The sequence below is a fragment of the Colias croceus genome, chromosome 3 (assembly GCF_905220415.1).
Source record: "Colias croceus chromosome 3, ilColCroc2.1".
NCBI lineage: Eukaryota > Metazoa > Arthropoda > Insecta > Lepidoptera > Pieridae > Colias > Colias croceus.
Window position 1 is genome coordinate 6132747 of NC_059539.1, and position 23694 is coordinate 6156440.

The 23694-nt window shown below is 35.5% G+C and overlaps 1 protein-coding gene across 1 annotated transcript; it reads left to right on the forward strand.

Annotated features, from left to right (window-relative positions):
* The first annotated feature begins 9233 nt into the window (after positions 1-9233).
* On the forward strand, positions 9234-11252 carry LOC123706109 (zinc finger protein SNAI2-like). Its single transcript, XM_045655263.1, has 2 exons — positions 9234-9593; positions 9813-11252. Exons 1-2 carry the CDS (start codon positions 9425-9427, stop codon positions 10763-10765), a joined length of 1122 nt encoding a protein of 373 aa, XP_045511219.1. The 5' UTR covers positions 9234-9424; the 3' UTR covers positions 10766-11252.
* The last annotated feature ends 12442 nt before the right edge of the window (positions 11253-23694 follow it).

The window sequence follows — 23694 nt, forward strand, 5'->3', positions numbered from 1 at the left end:
TACTTACATATATCTCGATGAGCAGAAATTAATATTTATTTTTATTCTAATGTGAGCACTATAACGTCGAGCACACACCGCTTTGTACTTATATTCTATTCTAACGATAAGTTGTGGATGGATGTGATTAGGATGATTATTTCAAACTTGAGGAACTTAACTTTTTTATTTCGCCACATTCAATCAGATTCAGTAAAATCTAGCCTCAGCTTTATTTAATAAGATTATCAATAGCAATATAAAGCGGACCAGTACTAATTGAATAAGATTCTGACATTTGTACTATATTTTTACGAAATAAGTTATGAAAATAAATTCTTGAGAGTTAAAATACGTCGAAATGATTTACTTTTCTTTAGTTCTTTACAGTCGGGCATTATTAAACGAAACAAGATTTTGTTCGAGACGCGGGCCCGTAAAAATTTCGCAACATCGGTCGTAACCCATTTTAGTTATAACCGTGACGTTCAGGTTTAACAAAGCGCGAGTCATCAAGAAATATAGGGAGACGGGCATTGCCGAAAACAACAATGAAGTACTGTTACCATAATGACACTTTACGAGCGCAAACATCGAACTGCGAGAACACGACGCGGCGCGGTCGCGATGCACGAATGTGGTCTGCATTGTTTCCGCATTATGCTGCGCCATCGAGAGCGACATTGATGTTTCGCGGACAAAGGTCCCTGCAACAGTCGATTTGCCGATGGCGACCTTATCTGACATTCGATTTGATTCTTAGAACCGATTCGTTTGCCGGCAATCGCTTTACTTCCTGTTTGCAGGTAATATTCCCCAGATGTAAGTTCAATAAAACGAAAGTGATTAAACGATGCAGCAATGATTTTCGTATTTTTTCTAAGATCCAATTTATAAAAACATCTCACTTTTCTGGTACGTTGAGTGTCTCAATGAAATGTATGAAAAACGTGTTTAAGGATTTTTTTTTAATAAAATTATTTTGAGGAAATAGGAATATTAATTACTACAAAATATACGAATCCGTAGATATCAACAATTATTGCTACAAAGTGTTTTGTGTGTGTTGGTTATAATGAAATTATAGACATCAATCATGACCATACAATGAAAGCCACAGTTATCTAAACATACAGGATAGATACAGACGCGGATGTTGACAAAGGATTTGAGCGAAATGTTTGGGCTAAAAATTGATCTGAAATACAGGTTGTTAGTAGGTATATGGCTGTAGCGGTCACAGTGGGCGGTCGATAGTGTGACACGTATCAAAGTTGTGTTACACGGGGACCACAGCAACGCAGCCTCACTGTTCACGCACGCGATCCACTGAGCACTCCGACGTTGTTCAGATTTACCGCTTACATGTCGTGGTCTAGATGCTCGGCCGTGTGGTCTCGGCGTTGCGACCAATATTGCTAATCACCGCTAACTACATGTTATTCATTGCAGCCGATCATTGGCAGGTTTATATGGATATCTCATGCGATATTATTGTACAAATGACTGACTATCGAACTTAGAGCTTTTATGATGTTCGTTTGTAAAAATAGAAATTTAAAAATTTCGCAAAGTATGAAACGAAAGTGGAAGAAGCTTAGTATAAAATTACATTTTGTTTGAAAAACTTGCAAGTTCCATTCATAGTAATAAAATGAAACCCCAAACGAAATTGTATATTTAAAGTAGGTACCATGTATATAATTTAAGCAACAATAGATCATTTCATATGTAGAAATAATTTGAACGTATTATCATTACACGCAGGCGGCAAGAGCTCCGGTGTGCGCGTGGGCCAGGTGCAGCAATCTGTACATTCGACGTCGGGCACGCGCACCCTCACTGTGCTTTTAATAAATTTCAATACACATAAAAAAGATCTATCAAAAGCTGGCGACGCAAAATAAACCGGTGTTGGTGTTCGGGTGCAGCGCGTTGCTCTTCTAGCGCGGATAGGTCGCGGCGAACAAAACACCGTTTGTTGGGTGTGCAAACAAGTTTCAATTAAATTTAAAGGTGTCCCAACGGGTGTGTCCGCCAGTTGCTCTAAGTAATTACGATTTATTCAATAACTAAATTTTAATATTCAAATGAGTGGTTGGGTTTACCGGCGACATGGGGTTAGATAGGAAATAGGCGGTACACAGATTTGATGCAATGTATCAATTTTACTTTTGTTGAAATTTATAATTAACAAACTGTATTCTTGCATGAATCTTAAGTATCTATATTATTAATATTCAAATTTTAATAAAATAATGAAAACGTATTAAAAATAATAATCATCATCATAATATTGCAAAATATAAAATGAGTAAGTAACTATATCTAAGAAAATTGTGCAAAGTGATAGCCACTAAATAAAAATTAAAATCTCATGGAAATAACGAAATTAAAATTAATAAGGGAGTGAAGTGATAGTTTGAATTATTATAAACGACAAGTGTTTTATGAACTGTTAAAAATAGCTAGACTTGCCAACTTATCAATATTCAATATTATGCTTCTGTTACACATTCTGAACGACGCAACCTGCAACAAACTTTAATGTCTACGCAAACATTATGGATAGGATTTCATTAGATAAACAATTGGGTTTAAATAGTAACGGAACCGTTACTCATTTATGCTTGTGATAATCCGTTGGCGAGAGATCTGTAAGGGCTTCATTGGATGCAGCTGCCCCGCTCCGACCCCAGGACTTTCCCCTTCGTCCCAGTACACTATAGGTAAATACCTTTGGCTAAGAAAAGCAAAAAATCCAAATAACGGTTAGTTTCGGAAAAAATACATTTAAATGTGGGAACAATCTTTTTTCCGTTTCCCTACGGTAAATTTGTACTGTATCTATAAATTTTTTGCAATGCAGTTTTTTGTGTTTTTATCAAAATTCTGCATGAATAGAATCTTTTTCGATGGGATTTGCTATCTATTAGATAATTTAAAGTTATATAGAATGTAAAAAATTATAATATTACCTACTAAAGAAACGAAAAGCGCAATGAGTTTATGAATTCTTGCAGTTTATAAATTAAATAAACACCCAATATAAGAGGAGTAAAATTATAATTATTATTTTCGATACGTAAGTGTCTCTACTCTTTTGTAGAATATACGTGTTGATATTTGGTAAATTTATAAAAAAAAATAGGATATAATCATACCTATCTAGTCAATAAATATAAAGAAAATAATAACTAATCTGTCTGTATGTCACGTAATTATATCACAAAGACGCATTAATTATTTATTTTATGCGATAGGTACGAAATGAAAATATTACTATCAAAATTACAGAAAGACCAACATGTACCGATTGCTTATAAAATTATAAGGCAACACAACATTTTATTAGAAAAGAAATTTTTCCCGGCCGTGCGTCTGATAAACTTATGAACTATGCACCGATTTTGATTATGATTTCTTGAATGCGAGGCATGATTGACTAGACCTAAGAGGAAAGGCTTATAGTTTGTATAATTTTTAAGTTTTAGAGAACAGGCGAAGTCGCGAGCGGATAGCTAATAACTTAGAATCAAAGTTATTAAGTTAATGCGTAATTAAATAACATACACTCTTCGCGTATTAAATATTTTATGCTCTGCTCTACTCCTATTCTCCACCTAATTTCTTTCTGTACGTCTGGTTAGTGTTTGTCTGGATGAAATTTCTATTTAACGATAAGACCACCATTTGTTTTAATTAATAATTTTATAAGGTTTCATAGTTATAGAGAAAAAAATATATTATTCTTTGTACAACCACTACCTATAACCATAGGTATATTTGTATTTGGTGTTGTCATTAAAGTTGTATTTACAATTAAACATTAGCATAAATAAATACGCAGCATTGTGTACCCACCGTCTAAATATATAACATAACCGTCGAATGTATTTATAAGTGTCTATACATAGCTGGGCAATATGAAAAAGCTCTTAGGGAATTCGTGAGGGTGAAAGGTGGCCGGTGGCGCGGTGACGCACCGGCCGCGCTCTATAGCGTGTGCCGAAATCTCAGCTGTTTCTCCGTTCTCGCTGTGTATACAGAGTGTTCTATTTTGTTACGTTGAACAATTAAAAATAACATAAATTCTTACAAGCTTTCGATATAGATAAACATTAAGGTTTATAGTTAATGGGTCTAAATGGGTCAAACGAAATATGTTATAAAAATAATGTTAATGCGGAAGATTTTTTTTTGCAACTAGGACACTTGGGTAAAACTCATTTTGAACTTAAAATATAAATAAGTATAATGCAAAATAATTAGCTTGATTAAACATATCTCTTTCTTCAGGTGTATCTTTTGGAGAAAATATATGAGATTGCATATGTTAAAGAAAATTCAAACACCCTGTATAAAATATTCAATCCGTCTGTATTAAAAGTGTTTATAAAAGCGTTGAATGGCGCTGTGCGCTTTATATAGAACTCTACAGCAATGCCATTATTCAAAATTAAACTACTCACCTACCTGCAAGCTTGGGGTTGTTGAATGAAAATGAAATATCTACAAATTAATTTATTTAAACGAAAAGAGACTCTATTTCACTGTGTATTTTTGGTTGATAACTCAGAACGAGACTTATCACCCTCATTTAAAGTTAATTTTACTGAACACACTTAGTTCGACGTTGAACAGTACTTACGACGTTTTAGTAGGTATGTATATTTAACAATGAATGAGGGAGACTCTCGTTCTTGCACATTCGAGAAAGGCACAAGCGTTTAGGATTTGTTTGAGTTTGGTAAGGGTTTGTTTGGCGCTTACGCCATTTCGTTCAGAGGGGGTAGCGTGATGCAGATGTGCGATTCGAGTAGAGACATGTGATTCTGCACGCGCAACCAGCTGCTGGCATAGCTGTGCACTGATTCAATTCATTGCAGGGTCTACGGTCGCGTACCTACCGCTTTGTGTAGTTTTATATATGAAGGTAAGCTCAACAAACAATGATATAGATACAATAACAATGGCAGATACAGCTCAGGTGTGCAAAGGTTGGTTCGTAACGTATCAAAGTAAAAAATTATAGATATTTTTACGACTTTTGGCTTCGGATAGCTTTTTCTTAGAAATATACTGACGAATATATTGTGTATAATATGACAGAATCAGATTTTATATTAAAATATTATTTCAGAAAAAAAAAACTGATTATATTCATAAACCATAATTGTAGGTGCCGATTTATCAAATAATGCTAATCACTAGGTGTATCGTAATTCGTAATTATAAACAGTTTAGCTGATCGTTATGTTTTTAAGCTATTAGTGACATTTTTTTCAAAACTGTAAGCTTAATAAATCTTGCAAGGTTCTTGTGCCACATTACTTGTAACTTACTACATAATATGATTTTACAAAAAAAAAAAGTTAGTTCAATAAGTTTACTCTACTCGAATCGCACATCTGCATCACGCTACCCCCTCTGAACGAAATGGCGTAAGCGCCAAACAAACCCTTACCAAACTCAAACAAATCCTAAACGCTTGTGCCTTTCTCGAATGTGCAAGAACGAGAGTCTCCCTCATTCATTGTTAAATATACATACCTACTAAAACGTCGTAAGTACTGTTCAACGTCGAACTAAGTACCTACTTATTTGTTAAATATGTACCAATTTACTCGTAACAATATCCGGTTGCAGATAAGAAATTATTATTCATGCAATGTACCGACGTATAGGTATAAACTCAAAGAATTCCTGTACCTACTGAATGTCTTTAATTTACCTTTATTAGTGCATATTGTATCATGATGAATTCCTCCCACCTTTCCAAATTTCACCTAACAACAACTCAACTCTAAACATAAAATGTTAGGTAACTCAATTGTTTTAGGAAGATGATACGTTTTCATCTTGTATATCAGTCTGACCACAAGTCTGACCTAATAAATTAAAAAAAATATAGTATCTTATAAAATTAATAAGTAACTTGGTTGATTATAGTTCGCGATTATCATTATCAATACTGTCTGAATGTAGGTAGGTAGGTACTAGGTAACATATTAATATCTTTGTAGGACGTAAAAAAAGAAAGTGCTATTTCATAGTTTGTGTTCAAGAATTTATTGTGTGAGTAATTTATATTCGTTTTAATTATTATTTAAAATATTGAATTGACACTGCTTCTTCTAAAAGTAATTTTGAATTTCAGTTTTTAATATGAAGTTAAATCTCAATTTAATCACATTTATTTCAAATATTTTTTGCATCGAAGTGTAAATATATTTTTAAACTACCTATTAGATATATTATGTTGTGTAACTAAAATATAAAACGCAAATAAATTATTTTATAGGAATAATCAATATGGCTTATAATTTGATTATAAAATATAAACTATAAAAGAGCGTTCCAAACTTTCGACACTGATACATCGATAAATACCCACAAACTTCATACAGTAACTGAAGAAAATCAAAATGTTGTTAAATCACGTTATAAATTATAGCTGTGATTACAGTGCGCGGAATTAACCGCCAATCGTGTGACATTGAGCGGGCCCGGGCATAGCGCACCACCTGCCCGCGGCGCCCCTGTCCATCGGTATTTCCGCCATAGCGCACGTCCCCTAGCAGGCGCTCGTGCCGAACCGTTACGCACGCGCCCCGGCCCCCGCGCATCACACCTGGCCGACACACCCGACACACCCCGACACAGCCGCCGCTTTGATGACACTCCATTTGACACCTGTCAAACTTTAATTATATGTCGCAATTCACGGTTTGCCATTTTATATACTTCAGTAATAGCTACATAATTTGAATCAATTCAAGATTTTTATTTTATTTTAGTATATGTACTCGTCTCTGCTCGTATGGTCTACATATCCTGATAGTGGGTATAGATAAATAATCGTACACAAACCAAACATTTATACTTATGTATATATTTTTGTCTAATTTTATTGTAGGTACTGAAATTTTAAATTTTTTAATGTAAAAAAATAAGTGTGTTAAGTAGGTACCTATTCAATTAGACTACTATTATGTCGACTGTAATAATTATTATCACAAGAACATTTTCTCAACACATTAAAAAAATACAATTACCTACCTAAAATTTATTTATTTGAGCCAATTCCGAAATTGAGGATATTTGTTTAAAATAGGCAAACGAATTACACACATTCGAGATCAGGAATGGTTTCTGGAATAAATTCCAACTGTGATTCCAATTTCAATTAGAAATACGCAATTAATTGAAAGTGATAAACATGCCTTTTATCACCATATCATTTATTTCAACAAATAACTAAATGTTTATATTAGTTTATTTACATTACACTAAAATGTTTACGTTTCCCAAGCGCGAAAGCGATAACAGTTCATTCATAACATCCGAAGATAATAATTAAGTAATGACTGGCATTTGCCTCACTGATTACATTACATTCGATGTCTCCCCGAGTGATGAAAGCTAAGAATAACATCATAATCAAGTAATGACATAGTGGTTTAAGGTATTGTTATTGAGCGCCGATCAACGCGATTAGTCACAGTTGTGTATTAATCGAGCATTTGATGTCCATGTCGATCCCTTGACACATATATAGGCTGAGTCATTACATGCATTTCACCACATATGGCCCTCGTCATCGTGATGTGGATTATCAGCTTGGACCTTGTTCTTGCAATGTTGGCAACTTACTAACACAATGTAACCGATGCAGCGTTTGTCGTGTTGTGAATGTTAACAAAGAAAACCATTTTAAACTAGAAATGGATAGTTCAATCAAAATTACACAATTTCTTCCAATGTCTAAATTATGATGTCTTTTTAATTTTAGGATAGGATCTTCCTTATTTGTATGTAGGTACCTAAATACAAGTGAATATCCACTTTATGAAATTGAATGCATAATGTCTTCGTATGCATTTTTTATTTTGCAACCCTTACTATAAGTTGAGAAGAAACCAAAACTTGTTTCAATGAGAATCCACAAATAACCCACGGAACAACAAGCTCTGTGGGAATTAACACTGGTCACAGAGTGAATAATAACAAAGCATTCTGGACGTTAGGTATACTTCCGCGTTGGAAAGGGGTTGCGAATGTTCCTTCCTTCATTATACAAACCTGCACACAAGGAAGCTTTCAAACGTTCCCCACGAAACTAGTTTTTATTTCCTGATTTCAAAAACAGACTTTTTGGATAGGAAAATGAAAAAGTATGAAAAATATAAAGTAAAAATCCGCATCTAAGATCCGCATGTTTTATGACTTGACAGATGAATGAAGATCGATTTTATAATTATGATTAGGTACCTACGTACGATAATAATTTCTAATTGTAACACATACTTAGGCACAATAAACTTGGAATGTAGCACACGATCCCAACATTCAACTGACACGTCTGTATGACATATGAGGCGTAGAGTTTATTGCAGATTCAGCTAATTTATAGTGCGACTTGTCAAATAACTGTACTTGATCACTTGTCACGGTCACGGACAATAAATGTTGTTTAAATTAAATGCAAATCAACGATGGGCATGTTGTTATCTATACAGTAATTATAATTCACGGTTAAAAATCTATTAAATTATGTTTTTTCTTAAGTCAAGGTCATTTACCATAATGCTACTTTCTTTTAAGTCTAAGATATGTTATTATTATCATCATGTCCTATATTCATGTGTCATCACTGTTATTTGAGAAGTTACCTTTTTTGTTGAGTAGGTCAATTATGAGTAAACTTTATATAAGTTTACTCATAATTGACTAATATTTTTACTTAAAGTATATCAACTAGCTTTGTATACCTACCTATGGTATGATTATGAATGAATAGAATAGTTCTTAATTTTAAATAATAATTGCATGTACGGATGTAATACGTCATTCGTTAAATGAATTGAAATCGTTTTGAATAATAAATGCAGCGCTGCGGCTCTTGCGTCGGTATTATTATGCTGACGGGACCGTTTCATAAAGACGCATAGCTCAGTTCAAAGGTGCTTAACCCCAAGAATTGCGCAAAAAATTAGATCGCGATCGCTGCGACTACGGCTCCGACCGGAAAGTTGGTGAAGCTGGGCATATCGCACAGAAGAGCGATGTTGCCGGGTGCCCGCGCCGGGTGCGGAGGCGCAGGTGCCGCCGCCGCCCCGCGCCGCGCCGCGCCCCCATTGGCCGGGCCCCGCGCCCTCCGCCGATTGGGTACGGCGCACGTGCGCAGCCTACCCGCTGCCACCTGGTCGACGCTGACGGGGAGCGCATATAAGCGGCGGTCCTTCCCTCACCGCATCACTTCGTGTTCAACACTGAACAGTGCATGTACGTCACTCGCGTTTCGAACTCGGAACCGTTCACGACTCCCGCGCAACATTGTGATGATTGGACTATTTATGAACTATTGTGAACTTGTGATTTGATCGTATCGAACTTTCTTTATTATTTATTGAAGTTAAGTGTCAGTGAATATTGTGTGAAGATGCTTGTAGAAGACTCTCAGACCGCTCGTGCGATGATAACGAAGAAGTACGCACATTGTCCGTTGAAGAAGCGGCCCGTACTGGTGCGGGAGGAGCGACCAGCGACACCGCCCACTACGCCGCCTCATCCCGCCCACATGTCTACACGATTTTATTCTGATTTTAATTGTAAGTTAATATTTTAAATAATTTTTTTTAATTATAGATACCAATGATATACCTATATTTTCGTTACATGTAAATTTCAAATACATAGTACATAACATCTCTCCAAAGCCACTACAATAATAAATATAAAAGAAAATTTTCTATTTTTCCTACAAAATCACATGAAAAAAACTTATTTTAAAATTCAATGTATTAAATATCTGCTTCTGTTGTCTACAGGTGATATGGAACATGACGAACCAGAAAACCTCAGTACGAAACCCGAAGATCTGTCAAAAACCGGAAATTACCCAAACAAAGCTTCATCGCCAGTAGCAACTGCCGCGGTGAAAATAGAACCAAGGGAATGGCCTCAACAACAGCTAGACTATCTCGCTGCGTGTCGCGCCCGCCTCGAACCTACCACTGAACTCGCTCGACCCACGCCACAGTACGCTTATCTGCCCACACTTTATCCATCATACCCTTTGGAAGAATTTTATCCTGCGGCGCCGGCACTATCACCCCCTACGCATCCTCAAATGTACGCCCGTTACTCGCCAGCCTCTCCGCCTTCCTCTTGTTCACCACCACCCTGCCCGGAAGATTTACGTTCGCCTGGATCCGTCTCATCTGACTCAGGCGTCTCAGTATCCGCACCACGTCGGCCACGTTACCAATGCCCAGATTGTGCAAAGTCATATTCGACCTATTCTGGGCTCTCGAAACATCAACAGTATCATTGTGCTGCAGCTGAAGGAAGTTTAGCCAGAAAGTCGTTTAGCTGCAAGTACTGTGCAAAAGTATACACATCTCTCGGTGCACTGAAGATGCACATAAGAACTCACACACTACCCTGCAAATGTCACCTGTGTGGAAAAGCATTCTCCCGACCATGGCTATTGCAAGGACATATTCGCACTCACACCGGCGAGAAACCTTTTTCGTGCCATCATTGCCGTCGTGCGTTTGCCGACCGTTCAAATCTAAGAGCGCATCTGCAAACGCACTCAGATGTTAAGAAGTATTCATGTTCGGGCTGCGGTAAGACATTTTCCCGTATGTCCCTCCTGAGTAAGCACTTGGAGAGTGGTTGTGGAGCGCCCGGCTCCTCTCCGTATGAATACCGCCCTGAAACACTTCCTACGGGACACCCGACGCTATCACCCACAGCCGCTGTCCACGCCTATTGAGAAGACTGAGTTCAATTAGTCCTTGATCTCGAATTATTACTAGCTGAATGAACAAGAACTGCTGTTTAAACTACCGCTAATTTAAGCTTAAATTATTTTTGTAAATGAATAACCATCTAGATATAATTGTGTGCAACTAATGTAGTATTGGTAAGAATGTGTGTTTCAGGGACCAATGTAAAATAAGATTTAATTAAGATTAAGTAATTGTACAGTCTTTGTGTCGCATATTAGCGACGTCGCTAGTCATATGGCATTTGCCAAGTGTCATACACAAAATTAGATGTATACCTATATTTGTATCCTAAGCCGTGTACAAAGTGCCTTAATTATAAATTATTAATATATTAAAAAGTTTGTTTGTGTTAGATGCTATTAATTTATAAGATTTATTGAAAACTTATGAGGCTATAATGATGTAAATTGTTGCCGATTTGTTCCTTTCTGTTACCTCCGCCAGCAGAAAATTAAAAAAAGTTATTTTACACATATGTATTTCATTTTAATTCTATACCTAATGACACGACAAAAATAAGTGAAAGTAGGATTGAACATACAAAAGATGAAAAAATTATTCACCCTCATACTCACATCACAGTTTTAGTGATTCAAAGTTATCAAAGTGAATAGATCAAATCAAAGTACCTAGTTAGGAACTAAGATCAAAAATAAATAATTAATATAAGTAAGACTTAAAAGGCCGAACAGATATAATATACAATAATGCTTTAAATTGCACTCCTCATATTACGATATTACAAAGCACGTAAAATGTCTGCGAAGAAATTTCAATTCAAGAATATTATTATTTTTTCTGATTATGGATATGTGATCTTTTTTAAACAGTTGCACACTTAAACGTTTTTATCGTCAGTTAGTTCAGGAACGTGAACTTCTACTTTAAAATATCATTGACTAATAAGAAAGTGGTCCAATAAGATAAGGATCTGGTCTGTATTAACCTCTGACCCTGTCAGGCAAGTGCACGTTTTTCTAAGCTTAAGATATACCCAGTTCAATAATACTTAATCGAAATGTGCCGCAATTAGATGTTATCTCTTTTAACGTACCTACAAGTTGCTTAATATACCTATACGATCTATAATTTAACAAGGGTCCAATTAGATAACTCGGGTAAAGCAATATGGTATGCAATCTGATTTCACCGCAGAAGTGCTACTCCATGACAAGCAAGAGATTGATGTAAATGTATACTTGCCTACTAAGTTCTGAAAATCTTCTATAATGTAAAAAATAAAACTTTCATCAACAGTATATCAAGGCAGGCGATTGATTATACGCGTTTATATTTGCTGAAATTTACCTAAATCCTTCATTATAGTCAGAGACGAAAAGTACTTAGGTATAAGGGATACCTTACTTTACTAAATTCTCTCAGTATTGTTTATTTACTATCGTTTAGAAAAAAAAACACAATTAGTTATCTCAATATTCATCACATCTAATACAAATCCACTAACGATGTTTATCTTCAAAGATATCTATATTAATCACTAATTAAAGCAAAGCCATTAGTAATTCATCGGCAGACGCGGAAGGTGTTACTAATGCGTTGTGAGATTACGTTAGCTTGTAAACGTGCTAACAGACTGAATATCCACATCAGCCTACACGAGTGCCAATTAGAAATAGCCAGTGAAGTTGTTGCGCAGAGCGGCCGCGTCTGCGCTCGCCGCGATTGGTCTCCGCGGACCACCGCCAGCGGCGCAACGCGTGCGCTGCGTCCCAACACTGCGGCCAATCCAATGTATTCTCATTAATTAATTCTGTTTCTATTTGCATCGTGATTATCTTATCCGAGATTGACCACCGATATGCCGTACCAATTAGAATTCACACTTCAGCCTAATAGAACTTTGAACTTTTCTATTACGTATTATCGATCGACATCGAGATAATATGAACGGATTTCGACACTAATTCGACCTCGATCGCAAATAGCTTTGTTATTGTTATATTTAATTATTACCTGTCTTTAAAATTAGTCTAAGATTAGCAATATTTAATGGGTTGAGTTCCAATTGTATTGTTTGCAAAATTAAAAAGCTCATGTCAACGCGTACATATACGTACCTATTATGATTTGTGACGTGAGGTACCTATATCTAGATTTAGGACCGGCAGCAGCAATGGACCGAGTCGAGCCCGGTCGATAAGCATGATTTGTAACGTCGCACGTCGGCGCGTGCGCACAAATAAACGTGATTTCAATGCGCACCTTTCAATATATTACCTAACCCACTCTTGATATTATGACAATGTAACAATTCTTCTTAAAAAGAAAACCATTGTTTGCGTTCTGTAAATATTGGTCTTCTTTTGAGCTCCAATGTGTGATTTTTAATAAACATTTAAATAAAAAAATAAATAGAATAATATATAAATGTAAACTATGTTTCACTATTTGTTTTTGACAAGTTAGTGCCAAGAAGCCAATTACAAGAGAACTTATAGTCACGTGTGCTCATTACTTACATCAGTGAACATCCTAAACGTGATATCAGTACACGGCTACCTATATTTACGACTTACGAGACATACCTACTGTATAATATCTTATTTTATACATTCCTCATAAATACATATTCCCAGAATTTACCAATTTACCAGCAGACGAGTTCGGGGCCAAGCGCCAAGCGCAATAAAAAAAAATGTTGGCACCTACTACGTGGCTACGTTAGTATTCCAAAATACACATGAAGTTCCCAAATGTTCTTAACTTTACCGTTCACCTACACCTTAAGATACTATGACGTTTAGCAGCACATAGCAAGTAGTACTGCCAACTTATAAATTTATTGAAATTTCTGTTTGTGAAAGTGATTTAAATTTCTAAATTTCCTTGTTATATTTTATAATAATAATTTTACCATCTCAATTTATCTGTGTGCATAAAATGAGAATTGAGAACGAAATAAATTTCTGTAGAAGTATAAGATAAATGTATTTAAATTTAAAATATATACAATGTAGGGGCCTTTCTTTATAAACTTATCACTAGCTTTTGACAAATCATTACCATTATTATCAACCGACAGTTTAGTTCTGCCCACTTCACTCTGGACCAAGTTGACTTTGGTCAATGGGAGAGTGGCCCGGGCACCGCGACGGCGTCTGGACTCGGTCAGATAAATCGCATAATCCTGCGCCAATAACTACAGCAACTGAGTAAGGTATGGGGCGCTCGATGCTGCGTGGGCGACGCAGGACGCGCTTCAACGCCTTTGAAAAGATTATTCACTAGTAGCGATGGTTTGCAGGATCGCGTAAATGGATTTCGATACTTTATGCGTCTAAGCTTCTTGCTATGTTTCAATAAACTTACCGGCGAATACTTTATTGCTGTACTTTAATAGCAGCTACCGAGATTAAAGAAATAATAGCTTCACGATAACCGCGTCTCATTATAAACACTACATAGAAAAGACTTCAACGAACTATGTACCGAGTTTTCATTGAAAATACAAGGCAAAATGTTGGACACAATTTTCAATTAAAGGTTTTGTATTCTAAGCATTGTAAGTTATGATGAAGATTGTTTATGTTGTCTTTGTAGTTCGGGTTCGTTAAAGCATAAAGGTGAACATAAATACTGGCAATATATTCAACTTATGCACATAAGCTTCTATATTATTTTTAAATGAAAAATTATATGTTAAAGGAAGAGTGGAAATTTAATTACATATAAAATGAAGCTTTCTTTGGTAGGATTATTAAATTGAACATTAAAAAACTTTCATCTTCGTTAAACCTTAGCCATTGGAAATAAAATTAATATAAAACTCGCGTTATTTATGATCTCCTCTGTAACGTAAGAGTCAATGTCTTACAAAAGCTGAGGGTAATAAAATTAAATTCTCGTTACTTACCATATCGGTATTCGTACAAGAATTGTTACCTGTTGAGCGACGGGCGCGGGCGTTAATACAATAATCCTCGAGTATAAAAATTAACCGGTATAACGGTGCATGGCGTAGGAGGCATGCCTCGTGTGCTCCGACCCTCACCTCCGACCGATCACCCAGTGCTACATTACAATAACAGTATATTTATTACATTTCAGACGATTATGAGGAATCAATTATTGATATAAAAGGTATTTTATAATTACGAATTCCTGTCAGTGTTTTCTTGTAAATGGAATTGGATATTAAGTGCTTGTTCGACTTAGGTATTGTGTTTATCCAATTTTGAAGTAAGATTTTATTGTTAGCGATTTCCAATGTTTTGCAATAGGTGTGTGTTTTATTTAATGTTGTATAACATTGTGATTATGATTATACAAAAAGAAACCTGTTCATTTACTTTGTTTTAAATTTTAATATAACAACGATTGATTCGATTGCCCGCGCTCATCAACAACGAAGGATATGACCGAATTAAACGAGTGCAGCGTTTATTACATGAAAGTTACGCGTTATGTTACATTCCGTTTTACTTTCTTTTCATATTGTGTACCAGTAGAAGTTTTAAGACTTAATCATATCAATTAAATCGCCACCAGCGCGCAGAGATGCGATCGTTACCGAGTCGTGTTTATTAGGAGAAATCAGCGCCTGTCGTTAAAGTCATTCGTTAAAGCCTACAGACAGTAAAATCTGTAACAAGCTACGTAATAAATGCAATAACAATGAATAAAAATGGCAATAATAGCAGGTGAAATCGCGACAGGTCCGGGTCTCGGGTCGTCGTCCGTAATTATAAATAAAATACGGCGACTACGCAGAACGTCCGCGTGCGTATTCACGGCGTCCTCGCGTTACATAGCTGCTCACTACCCGCATGCTTGCTGCTAAATAGCTATTCATAACACTAAGTTATGTTTTTAATACATTTTATTTTATTTGAAACCCGTTTTTTGCTTTAGTCGAAGGTAAGACGGTATTCTAAATAAAAACAAATACATAATATATGAGCGTAAGTATTTGTTTTTATTTTACTAAGAATTTTTATTCGCTGAAGAAAAATGATAGGTTGATATCGACGTATTTTTTTTTTACTTAAAAATAGTTTGGATATATAGTTTTTAATGTCGACTTTAGAATTTATCAAAATAATACACACTTTCTTCTCTTTTAGAAATTATTCACAAATTTTCAGCCGGTTAATACAACAGAGCTGATCGAGAGCAGGTCGTATTTTTTATAAAATTACTAGTGGTCCGCCCCGGCTTCGCTCGTGGTACATATTTTGCAATAAAAGGTAGCCTATGTCCTTTCTCGAGTATCAAAATATCTCCATACCAAATTTCATGCAAATTGGTTCAGTAGTTTAGGCGTGATTGAGTAACATCTACTAATTGGGACTTTACTAGATTGAGATATACTTTTCACTTATTCCTACGACAATGCTCGAACTCCTAAACAAGGAAGTACATCCATATACTCGTACACATGTCTCCACAAATTGGTCATTAAAATGTTTGTACTTATTTAAATTTTAATTATCAACATGACCATCCAATTGTCTTATCTCTTTTGGGCCAACTGTCGCGTGCACATGACGGTTAGAAGCGTGTTAGTAGCATTATTGTAAAAAGTGGTAATGTTGAATTGATAGGGGTAGAGGGTGGTATGCAGCAGAGCGTGGCGGGTGCCAGCTCGAGTGCTCTGCCAACGTACCGACACACTTACTGCACGTGCCGTATATATTCTGTGCCATTCTCACAGACAAAAGTCATAGACATAGACATCCTAAACAGTGACTTGCGTATAATCTGTCGAGGTCTATGATAACCTTTGCCTGCACTCCGCGTAGGCGATCTAGTTGTTTGTTCACTGCGGCCACCCAGAAGGTTTATATTATCCTATATTTTTATATCAGTTTCAATTTGTTATTATTAAACGTTGAACTAATACTTTTATGTCTTACATGATCTATCCCAATAGGGACAATATACACTCATTGACTTCCTTAACTATATACTTGAAATATGCCTATGGTCTATTCGTTATTTTGAAATCCATATGATCATTTATTAAATTCCTGTTTTATTTTGATAAATACATAAATGTAATAAATAAAGAAATGTGTCAACCTTATCTTGGAAAATTCCAATGCTTGAATTGCGAAATGTCCGAATGAAACGAAGTGAATTGTGCTTTAGATGATTATTTATTTATTTTTGAATTCATCAGTATCTCCATTTTAATTATAACTTTATGAACTATCACCTTTTACCTCGTGCCTTTGTACTATACTTGTCTGGAAGTTAGTGGAACTGCATAGCCCGAGTAGCTATCAAAATTTATAGAATTGACCATTAAACGTATGGTAGGTACCGTGTATTCGCATATAGCTTCCGTCCACAGCGGGGTGACGTTGTCATAGCAACCGAACACTATGGTGTGGGCGTCAGGTGGGCAGCCACGCTCCGTGGTTCCTCAAGCAAGTGCGGCCACGGTTGACCGTGCAAGCGGTTGGCAGTTGCTGCGCACGCGCCCGCACGAGCGACAGGTGGACGTCACGCGCCGTTACTTTACACCCGTGTATGTCTATTCTAAGACATCATAATAATTTCCTAATAGATACAATCAAAACAATATAGTATTTCCCAATTCCCATTTTATTGAGTAGTCTACTCACACAAACCGCAATACGAGCTTTTTCGGCAAATAAATTAGTTAATGGTTAAATCGGAATGGATCAACCATAATGTACATTTCCGATATTCAGATACTTGTAAATTAATAGCATAAAATAAACGCCTAAGTATGATAGATCTCTTTGCATTTACGATATTATTTACCGATCATCTAGAGGAGAGTGATATTTCCTCGAATTAACCACCCACTCGCAATGAATCCAACTGAATTGCATTTTGGTCCAATTATTATGGAAATCCAACACTTTCAAGTTACATCGTCTTTATCTACATATTCCTGTTCAGATTTAAGATAAATAATACATTGAGAAAACACATGAAAAATGCTGTGTTGGTAAAATCGTATTTAAGTACAATAAGAATCGAAAATATTCACAACATTTAAAACATTAACTGTACTTCTACGAAAAACGATAAATCAATACAAAACTGCACATCTTTAGGTGCATAAAGAAGGATCCATTAACCTCGCAAAATGAGCACAAATAACTCGGTATATAAATATAATATGAATATGGGCGTGAAATAAATCGTGAATTTTTCTGACAAGTACATTTGCGGGAAGTATTTTAGCGATTTGATGGGCTGCATTATCAATCAATTGGTGTTCAGCGGCACCCGGGAGCCGCGGAGACGTTTGAGAGCTTCGACCTCACGCACTCGCAATTTACATCTTTATCACCCGTTATTATTCTTAATAACACGCTCTCTCCAACGACGCATTAAACCTCATCAAAATTCTCTGATTTTTATAAATTTTAATGCAACTTAAAAGTTTAAAATGTGATAACTGATTTTTGAATATTCTTTCTACTACACAATCCTCTTAGCGAAAACGACGAGCCTTTCACGAGCATTATCATTATTCATAATTTGATGTTGGAATAATTTTAGCTGTTTGAAATAAGTGATATTTAAATATAATCTTTTTTAAGTACGATTGTACTTAATTTTTTTATGTATGTTTCAGGAATAAACAAATTAATAATGATTGATTTTTATATAGAACAGTATATAGGTAATATTAAGAGATTCCATTTTCGCGTTTATAAACTGAAATCTCATCTTTTTTTCTTGGATCAGACTTTTTAAAGCTCATTACATCTCCGTTATGGGTCAATAAGGGCGTGAAATTTTGGTAATTGGTAATTTTATAGGAGGTGTCGGAAAGGTTCCAAAATTAAAACGATAATTAATTATTGATGCGCATTTAATTCGTGGAAAATATAGAAACCCTAAAATATTTTTCCATTTTGAAAAATAATCTTTAAGTAGGCCAATGGCAGTATTAAAAGGATATTAATACATAAACCAGCGTAGCAATTATGATATGACACATTAAGAAAGTTCTCAAATAAGTTCTACTTTGTATATTATGGTGTCACATTGATATTCCAAGTGAATCGTGCTGCCGAGTGTCAGTGTCCATTACGCAGCAATCAATCATCGCTTATGTACAGGTTTCAATCTGCGTTTACGTCGCTTTTGACCGAGCGAAGCTTTCGACACGGGCGCAATCAATATAGCAGATAATGCGATAAGATCCATCGGAACCTCGTCGCCATCTCTGCCGGAACGCGCCACGCCGCGCCTCGGGCTAACTTTACAAACGATGTCTTCATCGCACTACATATTATTCTCTACCTATCTAAACTATACCAACAGACTAATCGAGAAAAGGATTGGAAATGCAAATAGAGTCTCCGCAAACTGTATAAGCTTACACTTAATTGTAAATCGTTGAAATCAATTAGTGCCTGAACATTCCTGAGAAAAAATATTGCGATTCCACTGTGATACGTAAGTGTATGTCAATAGCGCGTGCGCAGTATTATGCGAAGTGCTCTTAACGACTTAAGTGTTGATATGTTCGAGTGGGATCATTTATTATTTTATCATATGATTAAATCTTGTTTTTTGATGCGTTCCATGCAGTCACAGTACAACTTTTAAATAATCTGAGTATACTCGTTATTGAGCGTGCATGATTTCAATTAAATATGCTAGTGACTTATATGTAGAGTTGTTTTTATAGGCGTCGCAAAAATAGAATCATGGGTTAGTAATTGCAATATCGACGGGTTTATTTATGCAGCCGAGTTGAAATGAACCTTATCTAGAAATCTCTGAAATGCCACAAGGATGTAATCGTAGTGGGTGGATGTGTGTCTCCATTTACGTTAAGAATCATGCGGGCACAGGTGAGTACAAGCACGCAGGTATCTAACAAACTGGCACGTATCACCTGTATTTAGTTAAACTGGCTTGACATATATAATCAATCTTTTTTTCATCGGAATTACCTACATTTTTAAATGATAGATACTATAATATTTAATCTGCAAATTTATTGTACTGTAACCTTTGTAAACACGGCTATTAGTCACTAAATCACAGAATGAAATGTTTAATGTCGATTATAAATGGAAACAATCCATTAATGAGCGACATGAGACGCGCGCTATCGCCGGCCATAAGTTACACCGGCATTAGTAAAGCTAGGAACTAATTGCGGAGGCGGTCCAATTTCCCAGACAGTGCTGAAGCTATTAATTGTCACAACATGATTAAATCAAATAGTTAGAATTGTCTTAGCTTAGCTATAGTCATTATTTAGATACGAGTATTTGACAGCATTGTAGCACAGTTGTAGGCTTTAATGGTTCACTTGTAGTAGTTTGAATAACATTATTTTTCAAAGGTAAAAATTTAACCGTAAAAACCTCTTTAGATTAATCAGCAAGGAATAAATACTTCAAAAAGAGGTTAAAGTTCATATATTTTCAGTTAAGAATCATTTCAAATACTAGAGTGAAATGTTATTGATTTAATTCCCAAAAAAAGACGTACAGTTTCCGAGATTATAAACTAGTCAATATTTTGAATTAATATCATTAATTTTCTGATTATATTTTGGAATACAACACTAACCTTTATGAATTATGACTAAAATAAACGACATATAAACATGCAGTTATAAGATAAAAGAATCAACAGGAACTAAGGTGATGAGATGACTTGACACATTATTTAAATTTAAAACAGGTTCGTACGTCCGATCCTTTTTTTCGTAATTTAATTGTTTTGTCGGCTTGAACATTTCCAACTTGTTTTTGCAACACAAAAAATATTGCACCATATGGGGTATCATATCTTATAAAAGACTGTTTAATGATATTGTAACGAAAACATATGGCCAATTATTTTCTGCTAGCTTTGCTAAATGAGTTTCGAAAGGTGTAATAAAACGTTAGATCCTTGTTGATTCTCCGCATTTTTTGTGGAGCTTTTTTAATCAGATAACTAATTTAAGGAGCGTAACGCTGTGGTCCTTGTGTTTGCTGACCTTTTGTTATCCCTTTAGGCTACTAAAGCGTATCTGTCTAGCTTGAATAGCACAATATTCCAGAGTTAGAACAGCATCGTTTAGTTAAATAAAATGAAATGTAAAAAAAAACCATCCAAAATAAAACACCTAAATAAGTTTCCTCAATCAATTTTCTGAAAAAATCACATATGAATATGTGCGTGGTAAAGCACAACCTGCTCAAAAGCGAGTTTCTCGGCGCGTCCGCGTCGGGGCAACCATCTGGTGGGCGAGAATTTTTTTTTTTATTTTCCAAACGTGTCGTCTTGGATTCTTGTTTTTTGCATTGACTGGCGCTCGATCCTTTTCTTTTTTTTTATATTGCCAAGTTGCAGTTAACAGGTGGCTGGCTGTGTGCAGGTGAGACCTGAGATTTAAATTAAGTTAACCTCAGTGGGAAATTCACGCGTGCTACTTGTAACACAAATAATCTAAGAGATATAGGATAAGATCAAATGTTTACAAATGGTTGCAGGATCCAGCTAAAAAAAATCGTAGAGCAGGTAGACAGACCTATAAATAACGATAACCTAATTAATAGAGTGTGTTTGTTATCTCAACATTTATTAAATGCGGTTTAATGGTATAGGTAAAGTGTAAACCTTTAGTACCTATACATTAAAAGTAACAATCACTAAAATTTTAGACCGTATATTTGTTTTGGTGGAGCTCAACAATAATAAAGAGCTGATTTTACATTGAAGCTGCGTGTATACTGTATGTATACTAATGAAATATATTCAATATTTATATATTTAAATTATGCATTATACATTACAGAAAATATATAAGCTCTCAGTAAAGACATTAGGATTTTCATACATTTTGATGGAGCCTTCCATTACTGTCTCTATAATCTCTATAGATATCAAAGCTCATACTAATAATAATCGGAACGATAAGTAAAGTTCTTCTTTTACTTTGATTTCAATAATACGTTACAGGTTTGGATGCGTGTTATATTATTGATACATTAAATATTAACAAGAGATGAGTTCCTATGTGAAAGCTTGAAAAATTGTGCCTATTACAGAAAGCAGTTTCAATAGACACAGAGACCTGCACCGTTAGACTCCAGATCACGACTCGGCGGATTATTTGAGAGCACAAAGAGAGCGAGTGCCGCGACCGACGGACACAATCACTCATAGCGTGGCGTTTGTCATAGAGCCGCGACAAGACGACAACGCGTCGATCACCGACCGACACGCTTTGTCAAACGTAGCCCCGATTTGTGTACCTTCCAATCAATTGCTCCACATACCTGCGATAGCTTTTAAACGCTCCATATGAACTAGAATCAGATGCGTATCGAGATGCAATATGACATAGGAGTCGGTGCCTCCTACGACTAGCTTTCATTAATACGCTCGAATCTGACATTTGATTAGACAATAATATGTGAAAGGGACAGATTATTAACAACCGCTTATTGTGTGCATACAACTTAAGAGGTATTGTTAAAGAAAAAGTAGGTTTAGTGCATTGATTGATCATTGCAAAATTATCTCAACTTTCTACAGCGTACATTTGGATTGTACGAAAGGAGGCTGTAAAATCGTTCACCAATAAAGTGAAATATAGGTTAAGACGGACTCTCTCAGAAAAATCATTCAAGGTACCGTAATCCCATTCTTTTATTTTGTAATTTCTTTTTACCACCAATTCTGAGCAGTCGTTCAATATTTTAGGGCTCTTTTTATGGCTCCGCGTCTGATGAACCATACCTACGCTTTGTATTGCAACTTATACTCTTTGGTGCTATTTTATTTAAATTCTTTACCTTACGTTTCTTTACATTACGTATAATAATTAGAAGCAATAGATATTAGCTTTGTAATTAACGATTCATACACATTTTTCATAAATTTACTGTAGTGACCTACGCGAGTAGTAGAGTAGAGAGATTTCAATGAAAATCAATTACTTTATTCCACATTTTTTTAAATTAATATTTTTTTTGTTCTATAAAAATAATTCAGAAATAACAAAGTTAATCAATGTTAAGTGGGCAATGGCAAGCAGCAGTCGCGACTCGCGTAAGGCGCGGTCGGCTATCGTCGGGGCGGCGTTCGGGAGCCGCGCGCCCACGCATCTCTTCGCGTCTTGTCCATGTCAACAGTACAACATACAGCCGTTTAAATATCTTACTTTCACAATTGTAATAAGCAAACGTCAAGAGCTCATCATGTTCAACAACAATAAGGCACGCGTCGCTGTACCGAGCGCAATACGTGTTTATTAATTAAATTTCTATTCTCCATAGTGATGATCGAATATAACAGACATATTTTTGTAATTGTTGAAATAAACAAATTATTTGTACACACTTTTTATAGTTCTGGTCGATAGAAAAACTGTTAAATTACTCACGGAAATGTTTTAATTATAGCCATCTTAGAGAATGTCGCTTTCAAATAATTTAGACTATTATCAAATACTCCATAGCCATTTGTGTAGTCAAGATTCTTATGTTAGAGACATTATTTTATATTTCTACATGAGGCCTACATAATGTGATTACATTTTACAATGTAGAGCTGAAAATTGAAATTGTAAAATCGCTTGCGGGATCATGTATTATTTTTGCCAACTTCTATAATCAAAACATATATGAGTGTGTTTTTCTGTAAAAGATCACAGTGTTTGCTGCGCTACCCATATGTAACTTGTAAACCGTATCATATTTTTAGAAACTTTATATAAAAACTAAGACGCAACATGACATTAAAAATGTAGGTTCGTAGAAGCGATCTATTCGTGATACCCTTAGATTACAAAATAAAGTACAGATGGAGCATGACAACCGCCCGTCGCCCTTGTCAAAGAAAATACGAAATCAAAAACAAATACGTCGCTGCACCAGTGCTATAGCGCATATAGTGTCATGCAATACGTCAAAAAGGGTTTGCAATTTTAGTAAAAAAATGCCGTCTT

What these genes read in the sequence shown, in the direction of transcription:
- LOC123706109 (XM_045655263.1), top strand. Translation starts at nt 9,425, where the DNA reads ATGCTTGTAGAAGACTCTCAGACCGCTCGTGCGATGATAACGAAGAAG. An exon ending in ATTTTATTCTGATTTTAATT is followed by an intron (nt 9,594 to 9,812) that starts GTAAGTTAATAT and finishes TGTTGTCTACAG; the next exon opens with GTGATATGGAACATGACGAA.